The sequence below is a fragment of the Rhinolophus sinicus genome, linkage group LG02, assembly GCF_036562045.2.
Source record: "Rhinolophus sinicus isolate RSC01 linkage group LG02, ASM3656204v1, whole genome shotgun sequence".
Lineage (NCBI taxonomy): Eukaryota > Metazoa > Chordata > Mammalia > Chiroptera > Rhinolophidae > Rhinolophus > Rhinolophus sinicus.
The window spans coordinates 33,721,467-33,745,044 of record NC_133752.1 but is presented as its reverse complement, the minus strand read 5'-3'; the positions used below and the strand labels follow the sequence as shown (position 1 = coordinate 33,745,044).

At 34.9% G+C, this 23,578-nt stretch overlaps 1 protein-coding gene across 4 annotated transcripts in view; it reads right to left on the bottom strand.

Annotated features, from left to right (window-relative positions):
- The window catches only part of CENPE (centromere protein E), a 64,898-nt gene that overhangs the window by 14,740 nt on the left and 26,580 nt on the right, over positions 1 to 23,578 (bottom strand). For 2 of the 4 annotated variants that reach the window (XM_019738883.2, XM_074322870.1), the window contains 22 exons: positions 23,410 to 23,575; positions 22,756 to 22,910; positions 22,228 to 22,542; positions 21,844 to 22,116; positions 21,526 to 21,684; positions 18,186 to 18,389; positions 16,373 to 16,531; positions 14,577 to 14,867; positions 14,300 to 14,455; positions 12,901 to 13,185; positions 11,245 to 11,526; positions 10,918 to 11,076; positions 10,405 to 10,692; positions 10,151 to 10,303; positions 9,700 to 9,987; positions 8,987 to 9,145; positions 8,518 to 8,799; positions 6,870 to 7,160; positions 6,102 to 6,260; positions 4,341 to 4,448; positions 2,178 to 2,396; positions 45 to 242 (listed from right to left, as the gene is read on the bottom strand). In XM_019738883.2, the coding sequence (XP_019594442.2) occupies positions 45 to 242; positions 2,178 to 2,396; positions 4,341 to 4,448; positions 6,102 to 6,260; positions 6,870 to 7,160; positions 8,518 to 8,799; positions 8,987 to 9,145; positions 9,700 to 9,987; positions 10,151 to 10,303; positions 10,405 to 10,692; positions 10,918 to 11,076; positions 11,245 to 11,526; positions 12,901 to 13,185; positions 14,300 to 14,455; positions 14,577 to 14,867; positions 16,373 to 16,531; positions 18,186 to 18,389; positions 21,526 to 21,684; positions 21,844 to 22,116; positions 22,228 to 22,542; positions 22,756 to 22,910; positions 23,410 to 23,575 (4,749 nt within the window). Of the gene's footprint in view, positions 1 to 44; positions 243 to 2,177; positions 2,397 to 4,340; positions 4,449 to 5,632; positions 5,924 to 6,101; positions 6,261 to 6,869; positions 7,161 to 8,517; positions 8,800 to 8,986; positions 9,146 to 9,699; positions 9,988 to 10,150; positions 10,304 to 10,404; positions 10,693 to 10,917; positions 11,077 to 11,244; positions 11,527 to 12,900; positions 13,186 to 14,299; positions 14,456 to 14,576; positions 14,868 to 16,372; positions 16,532 to 18,185; positions 18,390 to 21,525; positions 21,685 to 21,843; positions 22,117 to 22,227; positions 22,543 to 22,755; positions 22,911 to 23,409; positions 23,576 to 23,578 lie in introns of all 4 variants that reach the window. The other 2 variants (XM_074322872.1, XM_019738884.2) reach the window with 2 other exon arrangements.

Genomic DNA, 23,578 nt, shown 5'->3' with positions numbered 1-23,578 from the left:
AAAAGGCTTAAAATCTAATTAAATACATTTAAAATAAATTATACCTCAATTTGTAGATCCATCTTCTGGCTCAATTTGAGGTTCCTTAATTCTCTGGATGGTACATCACAGTCTTGTGTAAGGTGCTGCATTTCAGTTAGTAGTTCATTTTGTTTTTCCAGTTCATCAATAAAAACCATTTCAAATTTATTGATGGATTCATGTTGTTCTTCCTTTATCATTGTAACATGGCTTAACACATACTTGTAGAGAAACAAGCATATTGGAAAAAGAAACTTTTATCACATTTAGAGGATGTTTTAAATTCTTAAAACTAAAGGTGAAATGGTATCTCTTGTTTATCTATATCCTCTGATAAGTGAGGAAGAAGGAGCCTCTCTCTATCCCTAATTTCCTCCTCTCAGCATCTTGGAAGAATAGCTTCTAGTTCCTTATTTCTGACTTCCTACTGGGTATATACCTCATGGATGTCCTACAAGTACCACAGATCCAATATGTTTAAAATGTAACATGATCTTCCCCCCTAAAGCCCACCTTTCTTTTTTGCCCCCTTTTCGGTTAATTATATCACCAATCACTCAGGTTTCCCAGCTAGTCACCTGAGATTCATTTTCAACATCCCCTTCTGCCCACATTGGTCTGGTGACCAACAATGGGTGTGCCATGCCTCAAGCATATTTAGATGTTTGGCTTCCAGGTGACAATAATTTGAATGCCATTATGTTCCAGGGACCTCAAGAATAAGTTCTGGATAACAGATTGTCAGGATTTGTGAAACACTATCAGAGTCTAAGGGGCAATCTAACTAGGTAGGGCAGACATCTGCTTCCTGCTTCCCCAATTTTCACTATTCCTTACTCTATTATAATTTGGCCACTTCCTTAAAACTCAACCAAACCTGCTCTAACACAGGTCACCAATGAGCTCCACTATCAACGAACTGAGGTGACCTCTTCAGTCCATATTCTGGCTGTCTGAGTTATCTGACAAACTCTCCTCCACTGACCTGAGTGATAGCACTTTTGTTTGGTTCTCTCCTGTCTCTCTGACTTTTCCAACCTTGAACCCATGTGTTGCTCTTTTCTGTCTTTGCCTCTTGAAAATTTACTGTTTTCAGAGTTCTGTTCTTATCCCAAGGCTCTTACTCGTCTGTTATGCTTCCTGGGTAACCTCACTCACACATATTGAATCACCCATCATATACATGCTGATGAATCCCAAATCTTTATCTTTAGTCCTGACTTTTCTCCTGACAAACCTCAGATGCACAGCTCAAAGCCTACTTGGTTTCTCGGCGTGGATGGTCCATTAAAGGTATTTCTACCTCAAACATCTCAAACTAAATACCTGATCTCTCCTCCTGCCTCACCTACTTTGTTTTGCTCCTCTTCCCTTTTTCTTTATGTCATTAATGGTACCATTTCCGCCAACCTGGCTAAGCCCAAATCCTGGGATGCCATCCAAACTTCTCTCCCTTACTGCCACTGTCAATCACATGGACCTGCTATTTTAAGCTGCTAAATATTTAATGTTTTCATCCTTTCCATCCCTATGAATCCTTTCCTAGTAGTACAGTCACCCATAATATCTCACCTGGACAACTGTAACTGCCGCTCGTCTGTTCTCTCTGCCACTAGGCTTTATCCCTTGCAAACTCATTTCTTCTTGGTCTACAGTGAAGTATCTAAAATGGCAATCTAATCATGCTACTGCCACCACTTAAAATAACTGTCCCATGGCAGCCCATCACCTACACATGAACTCCATCCAAACTTTATTGACTGAGTCTGTCTTCCACTAGTCTTATCTTCTTTAATTTTTTTCTGCTGTATCTTATGACCCACACATACTTCTATCACTGTACTTATTGCCTGTTTCTATGTTTGCTTCACCTGTTGGACTCTGATATATTTGAGATGTTATTCATGCCTGTCTCTCAAGTACGTTGACACAGTGTGTAGACCCGAAGGCAGAGCCCAGGTTTTGTTGAATGACCAGGTTCTAGGTGCCCTGAGAATCATGCACATACTATTGTTACACCCACATAACATTTAATTCAATAGTAAACACACTAAGTAGCAGTATATGCCAACCCCAAATCAGGATTTAAATAGACTGAAGTTTGTAACTGAAATTTATATCAACATTTACAAAGATATCACTAAAAAGGGTGGTACCTTAAGTTTCTTCATGACTCTATGGAATTCCATTGAACACCTCTGGTTTACAGTGAGAAGCTTTTGAATGTGTTTGCTTTGTGGATATGGAAGTGAGAGGTTTGCTTTTACTTCAACTGAAAGCTTTTTTTGGGTTTCAATCTCCTTCTCCAAGTCAAGAGACAATCCATGTAAGAACTCATAATGATTATTCATCTCCGAGTATCTCTTCAGAAGGCCCTAGAGAAAATTAGAATTCATTGAATTTAACAAATCATTCTAATTTAATAATAGTTCTAGCCTTAGAATTGTAACAAAACTTATGCTTTAACATTTTCTGTAGGAGAATAATAAATTAAGACCTTTTTGTTTAAAAAAAAAACCACAACAGGAAACTTATTGTTGATCTTGGATTAGAAATATGTAATTATTATAGGAATTCAACAAATTTCAACAAATATAACAAAGAAATCCAGAAACAACCATTGTTATCATTTTGATACATTTTCTTTTAGTCTTTTAAACATCCATGATTTGAATGAGCATCTACAAAGTCTGAAAAGAAATTTGAATGAATTCAACCTAGCATATATGGTGGCTCAAGGCTAAATGCTAGTTTATGTTTATAGTAGGCAGTGTGAATTAGCAGATAAAACACGTGACCAAGAATCAAACAAGCTGTTTACTAGCTTGATAAACAGCCTCTTCACACCTTTCTATTTGCCTAGAATCTGTGTTTTCTAATCTTTTATCAGCAAGTTCAAATTCTAGTTCTGCCATTTCCTGACTGGGGAAATCATTGAGACATTTTCTCAACTACAAAATGAAGACTACAGTAATTGCCACAGAGTGTCCTAGGGCAAAGAAGTAAAATGTAATATAATATCTATATGTAATGTATAAAATATATACACACATTATACATTAATGGAAGTAAAAGTATATTTGTAGATATGCTTCTATATCCAAGTTTTAAACTTAGATTTGGTTTCAAATCCTGATTCTACCAACTTACTAGCTATGTGACCGTGAGCAATTACTAAACTTCCTCTCTGAGCCTCAGTTTCTTTGTTTATAAATGGAGCAAAAAACCCTATCTCATGAGGTAAAGCACCAAGTACAGCGCCTGGCATGTGGTTGACACTCAATAAGCCTGGGCCCGTGAGCTCAAATGAGTAGAGCGTAGGCAGCGGGCACCGGTCTGAGTATAAGTGGAGGAACACACTGGTTCAAGTTGCTACAATAATCTAAAAAAAGTTTAGTTCAGGGTGTAAACAACAGAACAAAGGGCTTCTGACAGTAATGAGCTCTCTTTTTCATCAGTTAAGGAAAAGCTGGATGTTCATTAACATGGGATGTTGGAGAGGTGATTCCTGCCTTTGGCCGTAGGATAAATCACACTATGACATGCACCAGTGCTGTAGAATCATTCATTTGTACTTTTAGTAGATACGTACTGAGTGCTGCCTTCCCTTAGGAATGTGCTAAGTAGTACAGCCATAAACAACAAAAACAGTCTTTCGGGATCTTGCATTCTAGTAGGGGTAACAGTAAACCTTGTTGGTTTTACTCTCTGTGACAGAATCCAAACACTTGTCCCTACTTCCACTGCTTCCTCTCCTGGCCGAGCCACCCTCTCTTTGCCTGGATTACAAATAGTCTTCTGGCTTCCACTGTCTATTTTCAACACAGTCGTCGGAGTCATCCCTTTAAAATGTACGTCTGATCATGACTCTGCGTAGTCAGAACTCTCTATCTCCCTCAGAGTAAAACCCAAAGTCCTTTTAAGCTCGCACAGCCTGCCTCCTTCCCCTTTAACTCTCTGACCTCATTTCTTACTAGCTTTCCCCCTTCTTGACGTTCTGGAACCCACCAGACAGGCTCTGCCTCAGGAACTTTGTACTCGCTATCCTCCCTACCTGTACTGCGTGTCCCGCAGACACCTGTATGGCTCAATCCTTATCCTCTTTCAGGTATTTGCTCAAATATCACCTTATCAGTGAGGCCTGAAAAGCACAAACCTCCACTGTTTGGTTTATGTGTTATCTATATGTACACGTACCTACGCTAGAGAGTTTCGAAACATACTGAGCATTATCTATTCATTCCACAGAGATTCCTTTGATTCCATAGGCCTTTGAAGGGTACCAATACTCATCTGTAATTTTAAAAGGGGGCACTTACTTTTATCCTAAAGCACTTTTCTCTCAGGCTTTCGGTAAGGTGCTGTTTTCCATCACACCGTAACTTTTTCTCATATTTTACCACTTCTTTGTGGTTCTGTTGGTCCTGCTTGGACACAAAGAAATAAACAAGGTTTCCACTATAACTACATTCACAGATACGCATACTTTTTCTATTACATATTTTATATCAAGTTTCAATAATGGAATATTACACTTGTCAATCAAAAACAATGTTAAAAATGGTCAGAAAATGAATGATAGTACCACTAAGTCTGGTAGCAAGTGACCTCAACTCATAGGGGGGGACAAAAAAGGGAGAAACACTTATTTTTTGGAGATAGAATTTGTTCCTGTAACTTTCATAGTTGCAAATTAGGTTGTAGATTTATCTCCGGTTCCTACTTTTCCAAATCTCTGCATTGGAATCACTGCTGCCAACTAAACATACCAGCAAAACCACCTGTACTATCTAACGTGTTCCAAGCCCGATTCATATATTCTTCCCAGCACCTTGGAATAAAAAATTCATATCCTGTTTACATTTTGTGTTTCTGATTAAAAGTACAAAACGTTTTCTTCCACTTGTTTATCTTATTCACTGCAGTACCCAGAAGAATGACTAACTTCAAAAAATATTTGTTAATGACTTAAATCTCTCCTAAATCTAGTTAAGGCCAAAATGACGTGATTTCCACGTATCTGATGTTTCTATTGAGATTGCAAATGATATTGTTTTCCACTTTATTCTTGATATACGAGAATGAGGAAGATTTTTATAGATTTCATACAATTTCTTAGTTCTGAATTTTACGTTACTTTTTAGATATTCACTTTAAACAGTCACAATAGAAGAACTTCCTTTTTCATATTCATCTTGCCTTTCCCTTTTAACCTCACTGAGTCCATGTGTAAAACTCTATCATGTAGAAATAGTGAAATGGGGTGTTTAATCTTATACAAATCTAGTCCTTCAAATATTTCTCCATTGAGAATAATGCTATTTCCTGGTTTTAAAACCTTTTTGAAAATTACTTTGAAGAAAATAGTCTGCTTTATTAAACAAATCTTTTCTTAAAACTAAAGAATTAAAATGGTATTTTGTAAAAAATCATTTTGGCTTCTTTTAAAACCGTATTTTCTATTTGTGTGAAAATTATACTTATGGTTTCCCCATTTCCTTTACTGTTTGTAGACACCTCCAGAAAAACAATAACAAAACAAACCATTGTTAACCTTTTTTAAAAAGCTTGATTCTTATATTTACTAGATAAGGCAAGATTCTGAACTCACTCTAGCTATCATTTCTCTTAATGTTTCTCTGTTTTGGTCTCTTTCCATTTTCAGAAACTCTTTTATCCTCCTTAGCTCATCTCTTTCCTTAGCTACAATTCTTATTTCTTCAAGGCTTTCATGAAGTTTCTTAGTCAAGTGTAAGTTATCCATTTCCATACTCTGCATAGATAAATTCTGAGTTTCAAATTGCCTCTTCAATCGTTCCATTTCATTCATTTTTCTATGAGTTTTATTGACACCTTCTTTCATTTTAAGAAGCTGAAGCTCTTTTTTCTGAAGTTCTTGGATCTTGAGATAATTATAAAACAAGTTAGAATGCAAACAGAATTCCTTCAAGGAAGGAAACTAGTGTCTATTTGTTATATACGTATGTACATATACAGCTACATCTACATATCTGTATCTATATCCTTTCTCATTCCACAAATAATTTTGGACACTCCCAAAAGGACAAAACAACACATACCTTTTTCTGTAATTCAGCTTTTGATTTACTTAAATCCTTTTGAATATTTGAAATCTGAGTTGTTTTTTCTGAAAATCTCTCTCTGAATTTATCAATAGTTTCTTGGTGCTCTTTCAACTGCATATGAGCAATTTTTAGTTCCTGTTGTGTTTCCAGATCCTTTATTATTAGAAGAAATTGAGAAATATGATGATGTAAAGGCGCATTACCTTTCTTACTGAGGAATGAAAATCTTAAACAGGCATGCACATAGTTAAAAACCACCACCATACCATGGTTAAATTAGAACAGTGCAGAAGCAGAAGTAAAAGTTCCTGTCGTGAGCCTCAGCCACCTCAGTCCTGCTCCCTGGTGAACTTTGCCCCTTACTTTTCATCTTTCTTACTACTCAGTCACCTTTCTAAATCAGCATCACATGCCCCATTCTTATGCTTAGTATTCATTTATACAGATGAACCCCCACTTAGACAGGGCATTACTGGTGGACACTCGGATTGCTTCTAGATTTTGTTCAGCACAAACTACACTGCAGTAAACACTGGGGCATTTCTGCCCAAATGTGTGACTATATTGGTAGGATAAAATCCTACAAGTGGGGTTCCTGTGCCAAATGCATACGCTCATAGATTTTTAATAAGATGTTGTCAAACTATACCCCTAAAAGGCTATAATGTTTACATTTCACCAACAGCATCATTTGTTTTCAAAGAAGGAAGCTTCTTGTATTAAAAACATGTTTACTGGATAGGAAGAAAGAGCACAACTCACTCTAGCTATGGTTTCTTGTAGGTTTGCCTTGAGTTGGTCTCTCTCCAGTTTGAGAATGTCTTCTGCTCTCCTCAGATTATCTCTTTCTTTCGTTACAGATTTCATTTCCTCAAGGGTTTCATGAAGTTTCTGAGCCAAATTTAAGTTCTCCATTTCTATTTTGTCCAGAGTTAAACTCTGAGTTTTTAATTGTTTCTTCAATCGCTCTATTTCAGACATTTTTTTCTGTGTCTCATGGACATCTTCTTTTAACTTAAAGAGTTGATGTTCATTTGCCTTAAGTTCTTGGACCTTAAGATGATCAAAAAATAACGTTAGGATATAGATGGTTTTTAAGGGAAGGATAAAGAACAGCTTCTCAATTAAGAAAACAATCTTCCCACGTCACTCTTATGAATATTCTACTTAATTCCACACAGAAATTATTTTCTTTTGAGGTATATCTAAGTGCTCTATTCTTAACTGTATAGAGTTCAATTATTCTGGACATATGGACACATCTATGTACTCATAACCCTGATTAAACCATAGAACCTTTCTAACATCCCCATAAAGTTGCTGCATGTCCCATCCTACATCTAACCATTATTCTGACTTTTATCATCCTGATGAGTTTTGCCTGCCTTTGATCTTATCAATCACAATGTATTTATCCATTCTTCCCTTTGAAGGCACTCGAGTTGGTTTCAATTTTTCGCTATGATGATTAGAGCTGCTATGAACATTCTCATACACACCTTTATGCTGAAGTATGCATTTTCTCTTACGTACATACCCAAGGTGTAGAAATACAAGCCCTAGGTAGGTACATGTTTAGTGTAAGAACTGCCAAGCTGTTTTCCAACGTGGCTAAACCATTTTTCATCCCCAGTGGATTAGGCAAAAATAAAGCAGATAACCAATCAAAACATCCCTCCCCATATCTGTTTTTGTAATTTAGTATTGGAATTTCCTAAACCATTCGCATATTTGCGATTTCATCTATCTTCTCTGAAACAATCCCCGAGTTCATCAGTAATTTCCCTGTGCTCCTTCAGATGCATGTGAGCAACTCTTAGTTCCTCTTGCTTTTCCATGTCCTTTATCATTAGAGAAATTTTAAGAACAGTGACATATCTTAACATTAACTAGTAATATAATGAAAATTATATATTTTCTTAGTAAAAATAAAACTATTACTTCTTTAACTAGTATTTTTTAAATGAAAGTGACACATTTTCTTAATTAAAAAAGTAAAACTATTGCTTCTTACTCTGTATTTTTGTTGTTAGAACGTGATAAGCTTTCCCCTCTCCTGTCCTCCCCTCCCCACAACCTACTCCTACTTTCCTGAGACAAACACATTATACACATACTATTCTATAGCTTGTTTTTCCCACTCAGAGTTATTTTGGGCTTCCAAATAAGGACACTCAAATCTATTTAATTTTTTTAAAAACCTGTTGCATAGTATTCTGACTTATTGCTCATATGTACTCAGTTTCCTTCTGATGGACATTTAGATTGTTTCCAATTTTTTACAAATTGCTACCATGAACAACCTTGTTGTTCATGTGTGTGATTATGTATGTTTATATCAAAGAAGAGTTCACTGCTGTCAGAAAAACACCACATTTGTTCACTAGGAAAAGGTATGAATGTAACTTACTTTGGCTTCTGTTTCTCTAAGGCTTTCCCTGAGCTGGTCTCGCTCTACTTTGAGGGTTTCCTCCATTCTTCTTAGGCTATCTCTTTCCTTAGTCACATATCTTATTTCTTCAAGGTTTTCATGAAGTTTCTGAGTCAACCTTGACTTCTCTGTTTCTATGTTTTCCAGGGCTGAATTCTGGGCTTCCAATTGCTTCTCTAATTGCTCTGTTTGATACATATTTTCCCTGAGATCATTTTTTGTCTTAAGAAGTTGATGTTCTTTCTCCTGAAGTTCTTGGATCTTGAGACAATCATACAATGAATTAAGATAGAGATAGATATTGATAAAAAGCCAAACAATAATTTCCAAACTATATAGGCAAATCTCGACTTGTCTTCAGTTTTAGGCTAATTCATATCCTGTTTCATTGCACAAAAGACTTGATTCAAATTCTGTTACTAAAGTAACAACTTAAAAACAAAGATACCTGTGCTTTTAAGGCAGTGTTTTTGTTTTCCAAATCCATCTGCATATTTGCTATTTCATCTGTTTTCTCGGAAACAACTTTTCTGAGTTCATCAATCGTTTCCTGGCGCTCTTCCAGATGCATGTGAACAACTCTTAGTTCCTCTTGTTTTTCTAGGTCCTTTATTATTAGAGAAAGAAGATAATATACTCACAGTAATACAATTCAAACAATGTGTAGAAAACTACAGGGTACAAAGTAAAACTTCCCCTCCCTCCTTATGCTCGTGCTCCTTCTCTACGTGACTTTTAGACGTTAACACAGGCTAGATGTACTACTCCGCAACTTTCCCTCTTCCCTAGCAGGACACTTCCCCATCAGCACCACAGCTCGACCTTATCCTTCATCTGTGGCTTAGGATTCCACGGAACAGAATTTAATTAGTCCCTTACTAACAGACAGAATTTTTCCTATTTTTTTTGGTTTGCTTTATTTTTTCAACACGCTGTAATGAATATCCTTCTACAAATATCTTTGCACAATTGTGCTAAAGTGTGTTGGATAAATAGCTGCGTCTGAACTTTTTGGGTCAATGAATAAATTTACTAAAATATTTGGAAAATATTACCAAAGAACCCCCACTCCCTTCCCCAATGTTGGGCCAATTTTACATTGTCACCAAGCCCCATCACCCAATGTCATATTTACTACATGAGGAAAAGATGGTAACTCACTCTAAGGACAGTTTCTCTTAGGTTTTCCTTGAGCTGGTCTCGCTCTACTTCGAGAGTCTCTGCCACATTCCTAAGGTCATCTCTTTCTTTTGTAACAGATGTCATTTCTTCAAGGTTTTCGTGGAGTCTCTGAGTTAATCTTATGTTCTCCATTTCTACATTTTCCAGGTTTGACTTTTGGGTTTCAAGTTGCTTCTTCAAATATTCCATTTCACATATTTTTTCCTGAGTCTCACTTACAGCTTTCATATTAAGAAGCTGATGTTCTTTTTCTTGAAATTCTTGCATCTGAGAAAATCATGTAACAAATTAGAACACAGGCAGAGTTTTTAAAGAAAAAGATTTATTACTAAACTAAGTCAATCATCTTTACATTTAATCTAATGTACGTATTGATATGAGGAATACAATAACCAGATGTCATTTTCCAACTTAACAAAACAAGACATACCCTTTCCCGTAATTCAGTATCTGAATTTTCTGAATCTCTTCGAATATTTACTCCTTGATCTGTCTTCTCTGAAATATCCCTTGTACTAATAGTTTCTTGGTACTCGTTCAGAAGAATGTAAGTAGTTTTTAGTTCCTCTTTGATTTTCTGTCCCTTTATGATTGGAGGAAAATTAATAAAACTTAACAGTGAATATCATCGTTATCCCCTTAAACTGTTTTTGCATCCAAAAAACATTGGAAGAGGGAACTTACTTCAGCCATAATTTCTTTAATGTTTTCTTTGAGTTGGTCTCTCTCCATTTGAAGGGACTCCTGTACCCTTTTCAGTTCATCTCTTTCTTTAATTATAATTTTTATTTCTTCTTGACTTTCCCGAAGTCTCTCAGTTAACTCGAGTCTCTCCCTTTCTATACTTTCTAGTGATGAGTCTTTGGCTTTGAATTGCTCCTTTAATTGTTCCAGTTCACTCATTTTTTCCTGCGTTTCACTGATTTCTTTGACACAAATAACTTGTTCCTGTTTCTCATGAAGCTCTTGAATCTTAAAATAATGATAAAATAGCCAAAAAAAAATATACACATATTCATAAAATGTGTTTATGTATGTGTGTATATGCATGTATATGTGTGTATTTGTATTTTTTTTCAAGGGAAAAAACCCAGGATGTTCTCCAAAAACAATTTAGTATGTAAACAGTAGTCTTCGCAATTCAGTTAGCTACCTCCCTCAGGTTTTTCTCCCACTTTTCCTTTACTCCCAATTTACCTTTTTCTGTAATTCATCATTGGTTATTTCTAATTCCTTTTGAAAGCTTGATAGTTCCGCTTCTCTCTCTGAAAGATTCACTCTCAGCTTGTCAATAGTTTCCTCCTGTTCTTTCAGGTGACAATGAGCAACTTTAAGTTCTTCTTCGGTTGCTAAGTGCTTTTAATAATAGAGGAAATTATAAGAAATGTATATAAACATCATAATCATCACATTCTAACTCCCTTTTCCAAAGGTTTAGTTTCTACAAAAATATATGCTTACAAAGTACTAAAAAAAAAACCCCCAAAGAACCCACACATACATGGAGAAAAAGATGCAACCTACTTTAGCTATGATTTCTCTCATGTTTTCTTTGTATTGGTCGCTGTTAGATTGGAGAACTTCTTGCAGCCTCTGTAGATCATCTCTCTCCTTAGTTATAGATTTCATTTCCTCATGACTTTCTTGAAGTCTCTCAGATAACCTGAGCTTTTCCATTTCTAGTCTTAGCAGTGCTGACTCTTGAGTTTTGAGTTGCTCCTTCAATTGCTCCATCTCAGTCATTGTTTCCTTTGTCTCACTGTTTTTTTCCTTCATATTGAAGGACTGTTCTTGTTTGTCTTGGATCTTAAGAGAATCATAAAACAATACAGTTGGTATCCAAAGATACTTTATTTTAGGGGAAAAGAAATTAGGATACTTTCTAAAATAATTAAGCCAGGATTCAATGGTTCATCTACACATCAAGCTTCCTACTCCTCAGTCTTCCATTATTCAGGCATTTAGCATTTATTTATTGAGAGCTCACTGTGCTGTGAGTATAGTATACTACTAGAAGCTGGAGATAAAACAGGAAATGCGACTTACAGGATCTTGGCCTTTTTGAGACACATTGGGGGAAAACAGACATTATGCCAAATCTTACAAAACAGAGGTACTGGCTTCTCCTAGGGTATTAGAGGTAAACCTAACATACTGTGAGTGGTTAGGAAGGGATTCCTGCAGGACTGAAAGCTTCAGTTAAGAACTAAAGGATGAGAGCAGTAGTTAGGTAAAGGGGGGTATAGTAACACTGTAGGCAGGGAGACCAGAACATCTGAAAGTCACAAGATGAGGACGAGCAATATACTAGAGTTGCTGGAACGGGATGAGCAGAAGGAAGAGAGCTGAAATAAGGCTAGAGACCAGCAAGTTCTGAGATGCAGGGCCTCCTAGGCCATGCGAGGGATTCGGGTCTTTATTTCAAGAGTAACAAGAAGCTATTAAAGAGTTTAAGAAGAAAAGACGACCTGGACTGTGAATGGGTAATAAATTGGAGACGTGTAAGAATGAATGTGGGAAGATCAGTTAGGAGGCTATTGCAGAAAGCCAGGCAAAGAGAGAACCGTGACTTGGATTAAGTGCTGGCAATGTGGAGAGAAAAGTGGGAAGATTTCTCTCTCTCTCTTACACACACACACACACACACACCCTCAAAATATACAAGGTTTGGCGCTCGGATCATAGAATGAGTGAGGAGGGAAGGATGGTAGTAGTGGTGAACCCCAGATTTCTGGCTGAAGCAGTGAGGAAGACGGTAGTGCCTTATGAGATGCTTGAGGAATAGATTTAAAGAAGGAAAAAAACAGTATTTTTGGCTTCATCTCTTCTTGTCATATAACATTGTTCAAAAATCATTTTGAATATTTAAGAAAAGCTCTGTGTTCTCTGAAACATTTTCTGTCAGTTTCAATAGTTTCTAAGTATTTATGAGCAATTTTTAGTTCAATTTTCAATTACTTCATAAATAAAAATGTTTATGATTGTGATGGTTTTACACAACATTTGGCAAATCTCACAAAACTGTACACCTAAATTTTACTAGTTCCATTACGTCTTAATAAACCTGACTTTAAAAAAAAAAAAAGAAAATTAGTAGTAATATTTATTTAACTAACTGCCCCTTTTCCCAAAGACTTGATTCTTATAAAACATTAAATGGGAACAAAGGATGAAACTTACTTTAGCCAAAGTTTCTCCTTCTTCCAGCTGGTCACGTTCAACTTGAAGAGCTTTTTCTCTTATTTGAAGGTTGTCTCTTTCCTTAGTTAGAGATTTTATTTCTTCGTGACTTTCTTGAAGTTTTTCAGTTAACCTGAGCCTTTCTATTTCTATGTTTGCCAGTGTTGTTGAATCGGTGGTTTTGGATTGTTCTTTTAAAAGCTCCAGTTGATCCACTGTTTCCTGAGTACAGCCGACTTCTTTCACGTTAGGAAGTAGCTCCTGTTCCTCATGAAGCACTGGGATCTTGTAATATTCATAAAATACCAAGTTTACTATCTGGAGATTATTATTATAACTTTTTAAAGGAAAAAGATGAGGATACTTTCCATGGCAATGAAAGTGAGCGTGAACCCTCAGGGCCTACCATGGATCCCCAACCTCTAATGACTCATTTTGCCTTGATTCCTACTGAAGCAAATTCAGTAACTTTTCTGTTATAATTTTCCTTTTCTCCAGCTTACATCCAAAGTGAACTAATCCTTACACTTTAGCAACAAATCACTAATTCAGTCAGTTGCACACTGCTACTGTTTCCCTGAAAATAAGACAGCAGGATAACCAGCTCTAATGAGTCTTTTGGAGCAAAAATTAATATAAGACCCGGTTTTATATTATATAAGACCCGGTCTTATTTTACTAGTACAATAAGTAAAATAAGACCAGGTCTTATATTAATTTTTTGCTCCAAAAGACACATTAGAACTGATGGCTGGCTAGGTCTTATTTTTGGGGAAACACAATATATTTCTATATTAGTTCCATAATGCTACAGAGGAAAATCATAGTAGAGCAGATTATAGCCCAATAAATGAATGGTCCTCATTCTCAGATGAATTCTAATACTACTTATCAATTTTTTTATGTGTACAGATTCCTTTTCCTATGAGCACTAGTGGTACCACATAACTTTGCATATTACATTTCTACATTTATCATACTGGAATTGAGGGATTTTTTAATATGCCTATATTGGGGAGCAAGAACAATGTCTTATTCATACATATAGTTTCAGTGCCTGGCACATAGTAGACTATTAACAAGGGTTGGTCCAGTTATCCCAGCATTTAATTTTCTGCATAGCATTTGCCATTATCTCAAATTATTTTATTCATTTGATTGTTTATTTATCAGTTACCTTTCCCCACTACAAAGGAAGCTGTATGATCAGAGATTTTGTCCACCTTGTTCCCATTTTATTTCTATAACTTAGTATTGTACTTGTCACATTAGACACTCAACATATACTATCCAATAAATGAATGAACCACATACAACTCAGTCACTATTTACTACTTACCTTTCCTTCAAGGGTGAACGAAAGGAAGTAGGGAGAAGAGGGAAGGAAGAAAAGACAAACCTTTTCTTGTAATTCAGTATTGGACTTTTCTAGGTCCTGATTATTTAGTATTTGAGCTGTCTTTTCAGAAACATTTCTTCTTAGATCTTCAATAGTTTCTTGATGTTCTTTTTGATTCATGTGAGCAATTTTTAGTTCTTGCTTCGTTTCTAGACCCTTTATTAACAAGTGAAGTTTAAATATTATAATAGCATCATTCCAACGCTACCTCCCCCTTTCCAACTGGCTCAGCTTTTAAAGAAACATTTAATAGACGAAAGAAAAGGATATGACTTACTGTAACTTCAATTTCTCTTATGCATCCATTAAGTTTGTCTCTTTCTATTTCAAATGATTCCTGTAATTCCTTCAGATCATTTCTTTCTTTGGTTATGGATTTCATTTCCTCACTATTTTCATAAAGTTTCTGGGCCAATTCTAGCTTCTCTATTTCCAGACATTCCAGTGTTAATTCTTGGTTCTTTAATTTATTCTTTAAATTCTCCATTTCATTCATCTTTTCCTGCATGTCACTCATCTCTTCCTGTACTCTAAGAAGTTGTTGCTGTTTTTCTTGGAGTTGTTGGCTCTTAAGAAGTACAATTTTTGTAATTATAATTTTGCCTGTTTACTCTTAAAATCTTATGTAAAATGTACTTTATCAAACTGAAAGAATCATTATCACAGCCCTGCCTATACTGCAATGCAAACAGACAAGTAGCATTAAAAGTAAAGTAACCTTCAGGCTTAGTGTCTGTACTGGGTTAAATAGTGTCCCACCCAAAATTCAAGTCTACCCAGAACTTCAGAATGTGATCTTATTTGGAAATATGGTTTTTGCCGATGTAGTTAAAGATTGAAAAGGAATCCTAGTGGATTAGGATGGGCCCTAAATCCAATGAGTGTCCTTACAAAAGACAGAATAGGACACACAGAGACATAGAGAAGGCCATGGGAAGATGAAGGCGGCGACTGGAGTGATGCAGCTACAAGCCAAGGAATACCAAGGACAGCTGGGAGCCAATGATAGCAGGAGGCGAGGAAGGATTCTTCCCTAGCACCTTCAGAGGGAGCATGACCCTGCAAACACCTTGATTTGGGGCTTCTAGAACAATAAATTCTTGTTGTTTTAACCTGAGTTTATGCTAATTTGATACAGAAGCCCTAGGAAAGTAATATGGTGTCACTAGGTAAAGTGAAACTGAGAAAAATTAAAAAAAGAAAAGCCTAATAAAATACACATATATAGCTGCCAAATAACTGTAATTTCTCTTCTCTTAAAATCTTTTTGGGTAATCTACTTTCACTTCTAGTAAGGTCCTTATGGGGTGGCCCAAACAAATACTGAGCATTAACTTTACATAAGGCTATTGATTTCACTTCTTTAAGCGTGTGAAGTAGACAAAAGGTTTTAATAAATTCAATTAGGTTATAGTAGAAGGGATGAGAATTAAGAGAACTCATATGAGGAAAAAAAAAAATCCACAGAAGCACAATGAAAACCACAATATGTTATCGCTAATGCATGTGGCATTGCTCTTGGAATACACAGAAAGATCTCAGTGGGTGCATTTTATAATTACTTGGGTAGTGCAATTGTTACAAGTCTTAGTTTTTATGTAAATATTACAAAAGAATCTTACTTTTATAAAAGAAATGTTTCAGAAAATTGCAAACATCTAAGAAATGGTAATAGTGATAAATCTTACATTTTAGGGAATGACTAATACATTTCTACAAGGGCAGGATCTCTGTTTTGTTGACTGATGTATCTCAAGTACCCAAAACAATGCCTGGCCCATGGTATGTTCAATGAATAGTCGATGAATGAATATATCTTATGATTAGTTTAGATGAATCAAGGCCCCTCTCTTATTTAAAGACTCTAGGATAATATAATCCTTGCAAAGGATATTAGTTAAGATCTCAGTATGAGCTGAAACTGCCCAAAATATTAGCATTAATATCTGTTCATTTGAGAGGTATAGGTCATTTATAGAATTTAGGTCTGCCAGAATCAAAATTTATTACTGAAAATAAAAGAAACACAACAACTTAGGAAAAATGACTAGAAAGACAACTTTAAAAATTAACCTTTTCCTTTAGCTTTTCTTCAACTTCTGCCAGTTTCTCACAGGTCCTAAACATTTCTTTTTCTTTGATCATGGTATGGTTCTTTTCTTGTGCAAGTATCTCTTGTTGCTTTTTAAGTTCATCTCCAAGAATTCTTAATTCTTCCTGATTTTCAATGCTCTAGAATTTTAAAAGTTAACATTAAAATGAATAACACTAGCTGCATTAATGTAATCAGGTAAAAATCAGCATTTACCGAAGCCTAAACATGAAGAAATCATTACAAACTATACAGGAAAAGACTAATTTAAAAAGAAAGTTAGTCTTTATAATTATGTATATGTCGAAAATTTGCTTTTTTATGCTGTCTCTTTATTGTTCAACTTACATTCCTATCATGAGAATTAGAACTGGAGTTAGCATTCTATCATGAGAGGTTTGCTCATTTACTACCACCCCTAAGCCAAAAGAGACTAAGCATTCATTTACTGATGAGGCTATAGTTATGGGCTCTTCATATGCTGAAATGGCTTTGGTTTGGGCTCTGATTAATACCAAGCTCCAAATGGCAGCTATCCTTTGCTAGATGGACTTGGGCTAATCCTAATTTAACATAAACAGTAACATTCTCAATTATTAAGACCACAAAAACATTACAAGCCAGAGGCTGAGAAGAGAATATGACTTTTGTCTGTCATATTCTTATTTACATTTAACTCTTTTGATCAAACAGACAATTCCAACAAACGTGGAAAATTACACAAAAGGTCAGGTTCTACTGTGATCCATAGTAAACTTCCCAAAATATTAATTTTGATCTACACACATTATAATGCCCCTAAATATAGAAACATAAAAAAAAGCTTTGAGAATATTGGCAAACATTAACAACAAAACTTTAAAAATGAAACTAAAAAATAACAATAGCATAAAAATAAAAGAAATATTTAGGAACAAATTTAACAAAACATGGACAAGACCAGTTCACTGAAATCTACAACTCATCACTGGAAAAACAGATAATTTATAGAAAGATAATTTATAGAAAGATACACAAAAGCACATGAAAAGATGCTCAATATCTTTAGTCGTCAGGGAAAGGCAAATTAAAACAATGAAGTACACATCTGATAGAATGGTTAAAATTAAAACCACCAATAATATGAAGAACTGGTGAGGATGTGGAGCCATTAAGAATCCTCTTTATTTCCTAGTGAAAACGTAAAATGGTACAACTACTTTGGAAATCAGTCTAGTAAATTCTGATCAAGTTAAATATACACCTCCCAGGTATTCCATTTAGATATTTACACTAGATAAATAAAAAACGTTATGTTCATAAAAAGATCTGTATAAGAATGTTCACAGCAGCTTTATTCAAAATAGCCAAATAGTGGGGATAACTCAAATTTCCATCAATAGGAGAAAAGCTAACCAAATTGTGCCTATTCATACAATGGAACACTGCCCAGTAATAAAAAGGGAGTGTAGAAAGAAGACACAAAAGAATACATGCTACATGATGCTGTTTGTATGCGGTTCTAGAAGAGACAAAGAGACCTAAGGTGAAGAAACATCGGAATAGTATTTGCTGTAGAGGGTGAGGTTAGGATTGAGCGGGTCCAAGGCTTGAGGAAATTTTGGGGGTCATGGGAAAGTTCTATATCTTGACTGGGGTGGACGAAACACAAGTAGACATTTGTCAAAAGTCACCAGACTGTACACTTGCATCAGATACAGTCATTGCATATAAACTGTACGTCAATAAAGTTGTAAAAATCTAAAACATACAAAGACAAAATCATATTGCCAAGTATACAGTGCTAAATCCTACCATTTCAATATTTTCCCTTAGGTCAGTCTTCAATTGCTCCTTTTCTGCTGTAATACTCTCTAACATTTGTTGTAGTTCATTTTTCTCCTGTATTAAAGAAAATATCTTTCTTTGTTGCTCAATTAGCTCATTATCCTCACCATCTGCAATCGGTGCTTGAGTTATTTTGGCTTCCGAATTCTGCTTTTTATCTATGCCAACCATCTAAAATATAAATGCATTAAAGAAGAATTTCTCAGTTAATAAGAATTTTAATAATTATAAAAGCGGCCAACATTTATATTACTTATGTACCCGGCACTATTTTCATATATTGACATATTTGATCTTTGCTATAACCTTATGAGGTAGGTTCTGTTATTATACCCATTTAACAGGTGAGGAAACTGAATCCCAGACAGAATAGGTCACTTATAGAGGTGGAGCCAGGTTTTGAACACAAGTGTCTGTGCTCTTGTGCCTGTTTACTGATAAGAACTATCTGGACAGCATCTGATAATTAATACTTATCTTCAGGTATGATGGGTTAACCTGACTTGATGAAGGAGTAACCCACCATAAACTCTATATTTTCTTTCCTTCAAAAGCTGGAAATCATTCCCTACCCTCTATTCCCAACAAATCTTTACTTTTAGAGGCAGTTATACTACAAAAGGCTGGAGTTTTATTATGTACAGAAGGCAAAATGATTTTGATAGAAACCGATCTCATATAACAGCATAATTCACATTTTCTTAATAGTTATTTTACTTATACTGCTTAAGAAAATCATGTTATATAAATTCATTTACCCATAAATAAGTCTTAACAAAAGGAAACCTAATATGTGGACTCCTTGGTAAAGAGAGACAATGACTGACATAGTTGATGGTACGAAATTAGGGTATCACTCTATAACTTTATACTAGCCCAGTAAATACATTCAGCGCCATGTTGGCCACATATGTTTTAAAAAGTTTTTACAATAATCTATAATTACGTTAGAAAAAATTTGAAAAATAAAGAGAAAACTACCACCCAATGTCATCAATTTTACACAACCATTCTTAGAATTCCACAGTATTTCCTTTCACAGTTTTTTCCATTAAATTTTTTAAACATAGCAATTATAATGAATTTACATATATAGAGTTCTTCAAATTATAATTTTTAGTAGTTGCTTTGTTCTCTAGAGTGGATATGGACAAACCGTACTTTATTAAGCTCCCCTCTTATTGTTGGCAATATGCACGAGCTTCTGACAATAGTATGCACTGAGCAAACTATGTGAGAAATTAAGGTGGGGAACACATAGTCTGTCAGATACTACAGTTCAGAACCTTGCCATCTCTACTGTTAAGCATAATAAAAGAATGTACACAAAGACAAGGCAGATTGAGACAAAGTATTTTGTCATGATACACAAAGTACATTTCAAAACTGAACAGAGCCTAAAAAGTATTTCAGCCACCACAGTTATGAGTAAAATAGATGTAATTATTAAAGAAAAAAGTTCTGTCCTTTATATGAGAATAAGCTTACTAATTACAAAGGTCAAAATTTCTGTTGAGACACACTAGATAAACTGCATTTCCAAAGAGACACATCAAGCAGAATTGCAAACGGTGATTCATGAGAGACCTATTAATGCAGCTCTGTGGTGGCCAGATGAACAGAGGGGTCCCTGGAAATTCCCAGACCCACTCCTTTATCTACATGGGGATTCGAGCAGGAATATGATGTGAGACCAAGCTGATCTCAGCCTTCTATCCCAGATTCCAGGACCTCTGATGAACAGAATGGCCCCGGAGAATCCCCAGTCAGACCCTTTTATTGAAATGGATGCTTCAGCATGAACTTAACACTCCAGGACCCAGCTGGTCCCAGTGAGTGTATCTCTTCCCTCACTTCTCCTCTATTGCCTCCTTCTCATGGGCCCTCTGATTGTATTGTGCACGTATTTAAAAGCAGCTATTGATTGTTGTTATCTTATTTTCAAAAATTTATTTAGAAAAACCTTCCCCTCATGAAAGTGGAAATAGGAAATTTCAAATCAAGATCAAGTGTCTCTGGCCCATGGTTGATCCAAATTATAGATAAGCTGAGAACACACGATACAGAGGAAGTGAAAATGTTTTTCTAGGAGAGAAGGACTGAAGCTTAGGGAGAGAGAAAGAGAAAGCTCCTTTTCTAAGGCAGAAATATTGTGCGCCAGTGTAAATGGGAAGAAGCAGCTCATTATATACAGTTTTAGGATATAAATGTATACAGAGACTTATTTACATTAGTTGGATCTTAATTACACTGAAGTGTGTACTTGTTTTAATTTAATAATGTATCCTAAAGATTTTTGTTTGCACATAATGTCTACTTTTTTAAAAAAATGACTGTACAAAACCCAGTTGTGTTTCTATACATTAACAATGAACAATTCAAAAAAGAAATTGAGAAAACAATTCCATTTACAATAGCATTAAAAAGAATAAACTACTAAGGAATAAACTTAACCAAGAAATCAAAGGCTTATATGCAGAAAACTACAATACATTCCTGAAATAAATTAAGGAAGATGCAAATAAATGGAAAGATATTTCATGTTCATGAATTGAAAGACTTAATATTGTTAAAATGTCAGTACCACCCAAAGCGATCTACAGATTCCTATGAAAATCGAACTGTTTTTTGTAGAAATAGAAACATCTATCCTAAAATTCATATGGAATCTTAAAGGACTCTAAATAGCAAAAACAATCTGGGAAAAGAACAACATTGGCGGTCTTAGACATCCTGATTTCAAAACCTACCACAGAGCCATAGTAATTAAAACAGTGCAGTATTGGCATAAAAACAGACATATAGATAATGGAATAGAACAGAGCACCCAGAAATAAACCTTTGCATATATGGTCAACTGATCTTAGATGAGGATGCCAAACCACTCAATGGGGAAAAGACAGTTTTTTCAACAAATGATGTTGGTAAATCTGGATATCCACATGCAAAAGAATGAAGTTGGGCCCTTACATTACATCATATACAAAGATCAACTCAAAATGGATCAAGAACCTAAATATTAAGAGCTAAAACTATAAAACTCTAAGAAGGAAACATGGGGAAAAGCTTTGTGACACGGGTCTTGGCAATGATTTCTTGGATGTGATACCAGAAGCACAGGCAACAAAAGTAAATACAGATAAATTGAACTAAACCAAAAGTAAAAATATCTGTGCATCAAAGGACACAGAGTGAAAAAGCAACCATGGAATGAGAGAAAATATCTGCAAATCTACAACTGTTAAAGGGTGAATATCCAGAATACACAAAGAACTACTATAACTTAACAACAAAAAACCCTCTTTACCTTTTCCTGAAATTCATCCTTAGTTTCTCCTATGTTTTCCTCTACACGTAAACTCTTGGAAGTTTCCTCAGAAATTTTCCTTTTCAGCGTGTTAATAGTTTCTTGGTGTTGCTTCAAAGATTCGAGAGCATTTCGTAATTGTTCTTGGGTGTCTATATTCTTTGGCAGAGAAATACAAAACCATTTCCATTAGAATAAGGTAAAAAACAATGAAAATAATCGTATAGTTTCTACTTGATCATAAATAATAAATGATGGCTCTTGTAATGTGTTTAAAGAGGCTCTGAGTTTTCAAAGTTTAATCAGTCAAAACCTTACCATGTTTACAGTATCCTGAATGTCACTTTTGAGTTGGTTTCTCTCAATCTGCAGGCTCTCTTGGAGTTGTTTTAGATCATCCTTTTCTTGGATTAAGGTTCTTACTTCTTCTAAGGTTTGTTGAAGCTTCTCAGTAACCAATGTTTTCTCTCTTTCTACAGTTTGCAGCCTAGAGTCTCTATTTTCTAATTGTTCCTTCAGCTCTTTCACTTCATTTAACCTTTCTTGATTCTCAGTGGTTTTCTGCTGAAGTTCCTGAGTTTTGTGAGAAAGCTTGAAAATAAGAAACAGTAAATGTGAAAAGCAGAACATTCTATGGCATATATATGGAAGCCAAACCCCAGAAACTAAAGATCATTTCCCTAGAGAGCATCTTGTACCAACCTCTGTTGTTAAGGCATCCAAACTTAAACCAAGTTTTTGAGCTTCTTTAGAGAGATTTTCTATTTCCTGGTTTAGTCTTGCATTCTCCTCAAGGACCGTGTTATACCTTTCCTCAAATTCAGTATGATGATTTTTAAAATCTTGGAATTCTTTATCAGTGCTTTTATAATTCAACTGGGTAGTTGCTAGGTCATATTTAGTTTTCTCAATTTCTTCAAGTAAATCTTGAATGCTACTCTCTTTATGAACTACTTCAGAAAATAATTTGTCTTTTTCTGATGTTATTAGATATAGCTCTTCAGATTTATCATTTATCTATGGAAAAAAATAAAACAGCTTTATTAGTAATATGTGATCTACTTAAGCAGTTTTCAGGAAAAAAACTTTCTCTGCAAAAAAACAAGACTTTGAAATTAAGCAAAGATTTGACTAAGGAAAGGCAATACAATTATTGTTACATCTCTATAACAATATATTATCCTGTTTAACTTTACCTTCAGAATAAGTTATTTGCTTAAAAATGTTTACCTCTTTCTTTAGCATTTCTATTTCTGAGGGTAAAGATTTCAATTCAGAGAGCAAATTAACTTCTTTATGCAAAGCTTCATTTACTTCAATTTCTTTATTTAGTTCTTTCTGGAGGTCTGTAATCTTTCTTTCCAATTCCAAATTACAGAGTAAATCTAGGAAATTTTTGGTAAATTAAATAAAACAGCACGTAGATATTGGATTAATCTAAATTGCATACATAGATTTTTAATCAGATTATATAAAATGTATTTTTAAAAAGAGCCAGTATTGGTAAACAGCTAATCTAATTGTTAATACATAGTTTTTTAAAACATAAGTTTCAGGTATACAACATTATAATTTGATATCTGTATACACTACAAAGTGATCACCCCCCAAGTTTAGTTTTCCATGCCATACATGTTAATAGTTCTTGAATCACCTTTTTCAAGGTCAGGCGCATTTTATTTGAGAAATAATTTTTAAACCCTTATGATTTGAAGTCCACGGAAACGTAAATACTGATACAAATGATATTGAAAGTTAAGATTAAGCTACCAGAAAAATCAGAGAATGTATTTTTAATCACCAGAATATAGTTGCAAAATCCTTTAGGTACATTTCTACAGAAAGTAAGATTTACAAATAGGTAAGTCTGAAATTAAAAAATACCTTTTGGAACTTTGCCATCTAAAAGGGAGGTGAGTTTTGTTATTTCATTGAAGGAAGATTGTAATTCTTTCATCAGATCAACTTTCATTTTCTCTTTTGCGTCCAACTGGCTTTTATATAACTGATTATCATTTTCCATTTGCTTGCATATACTTGTAAGTTCTTTCTA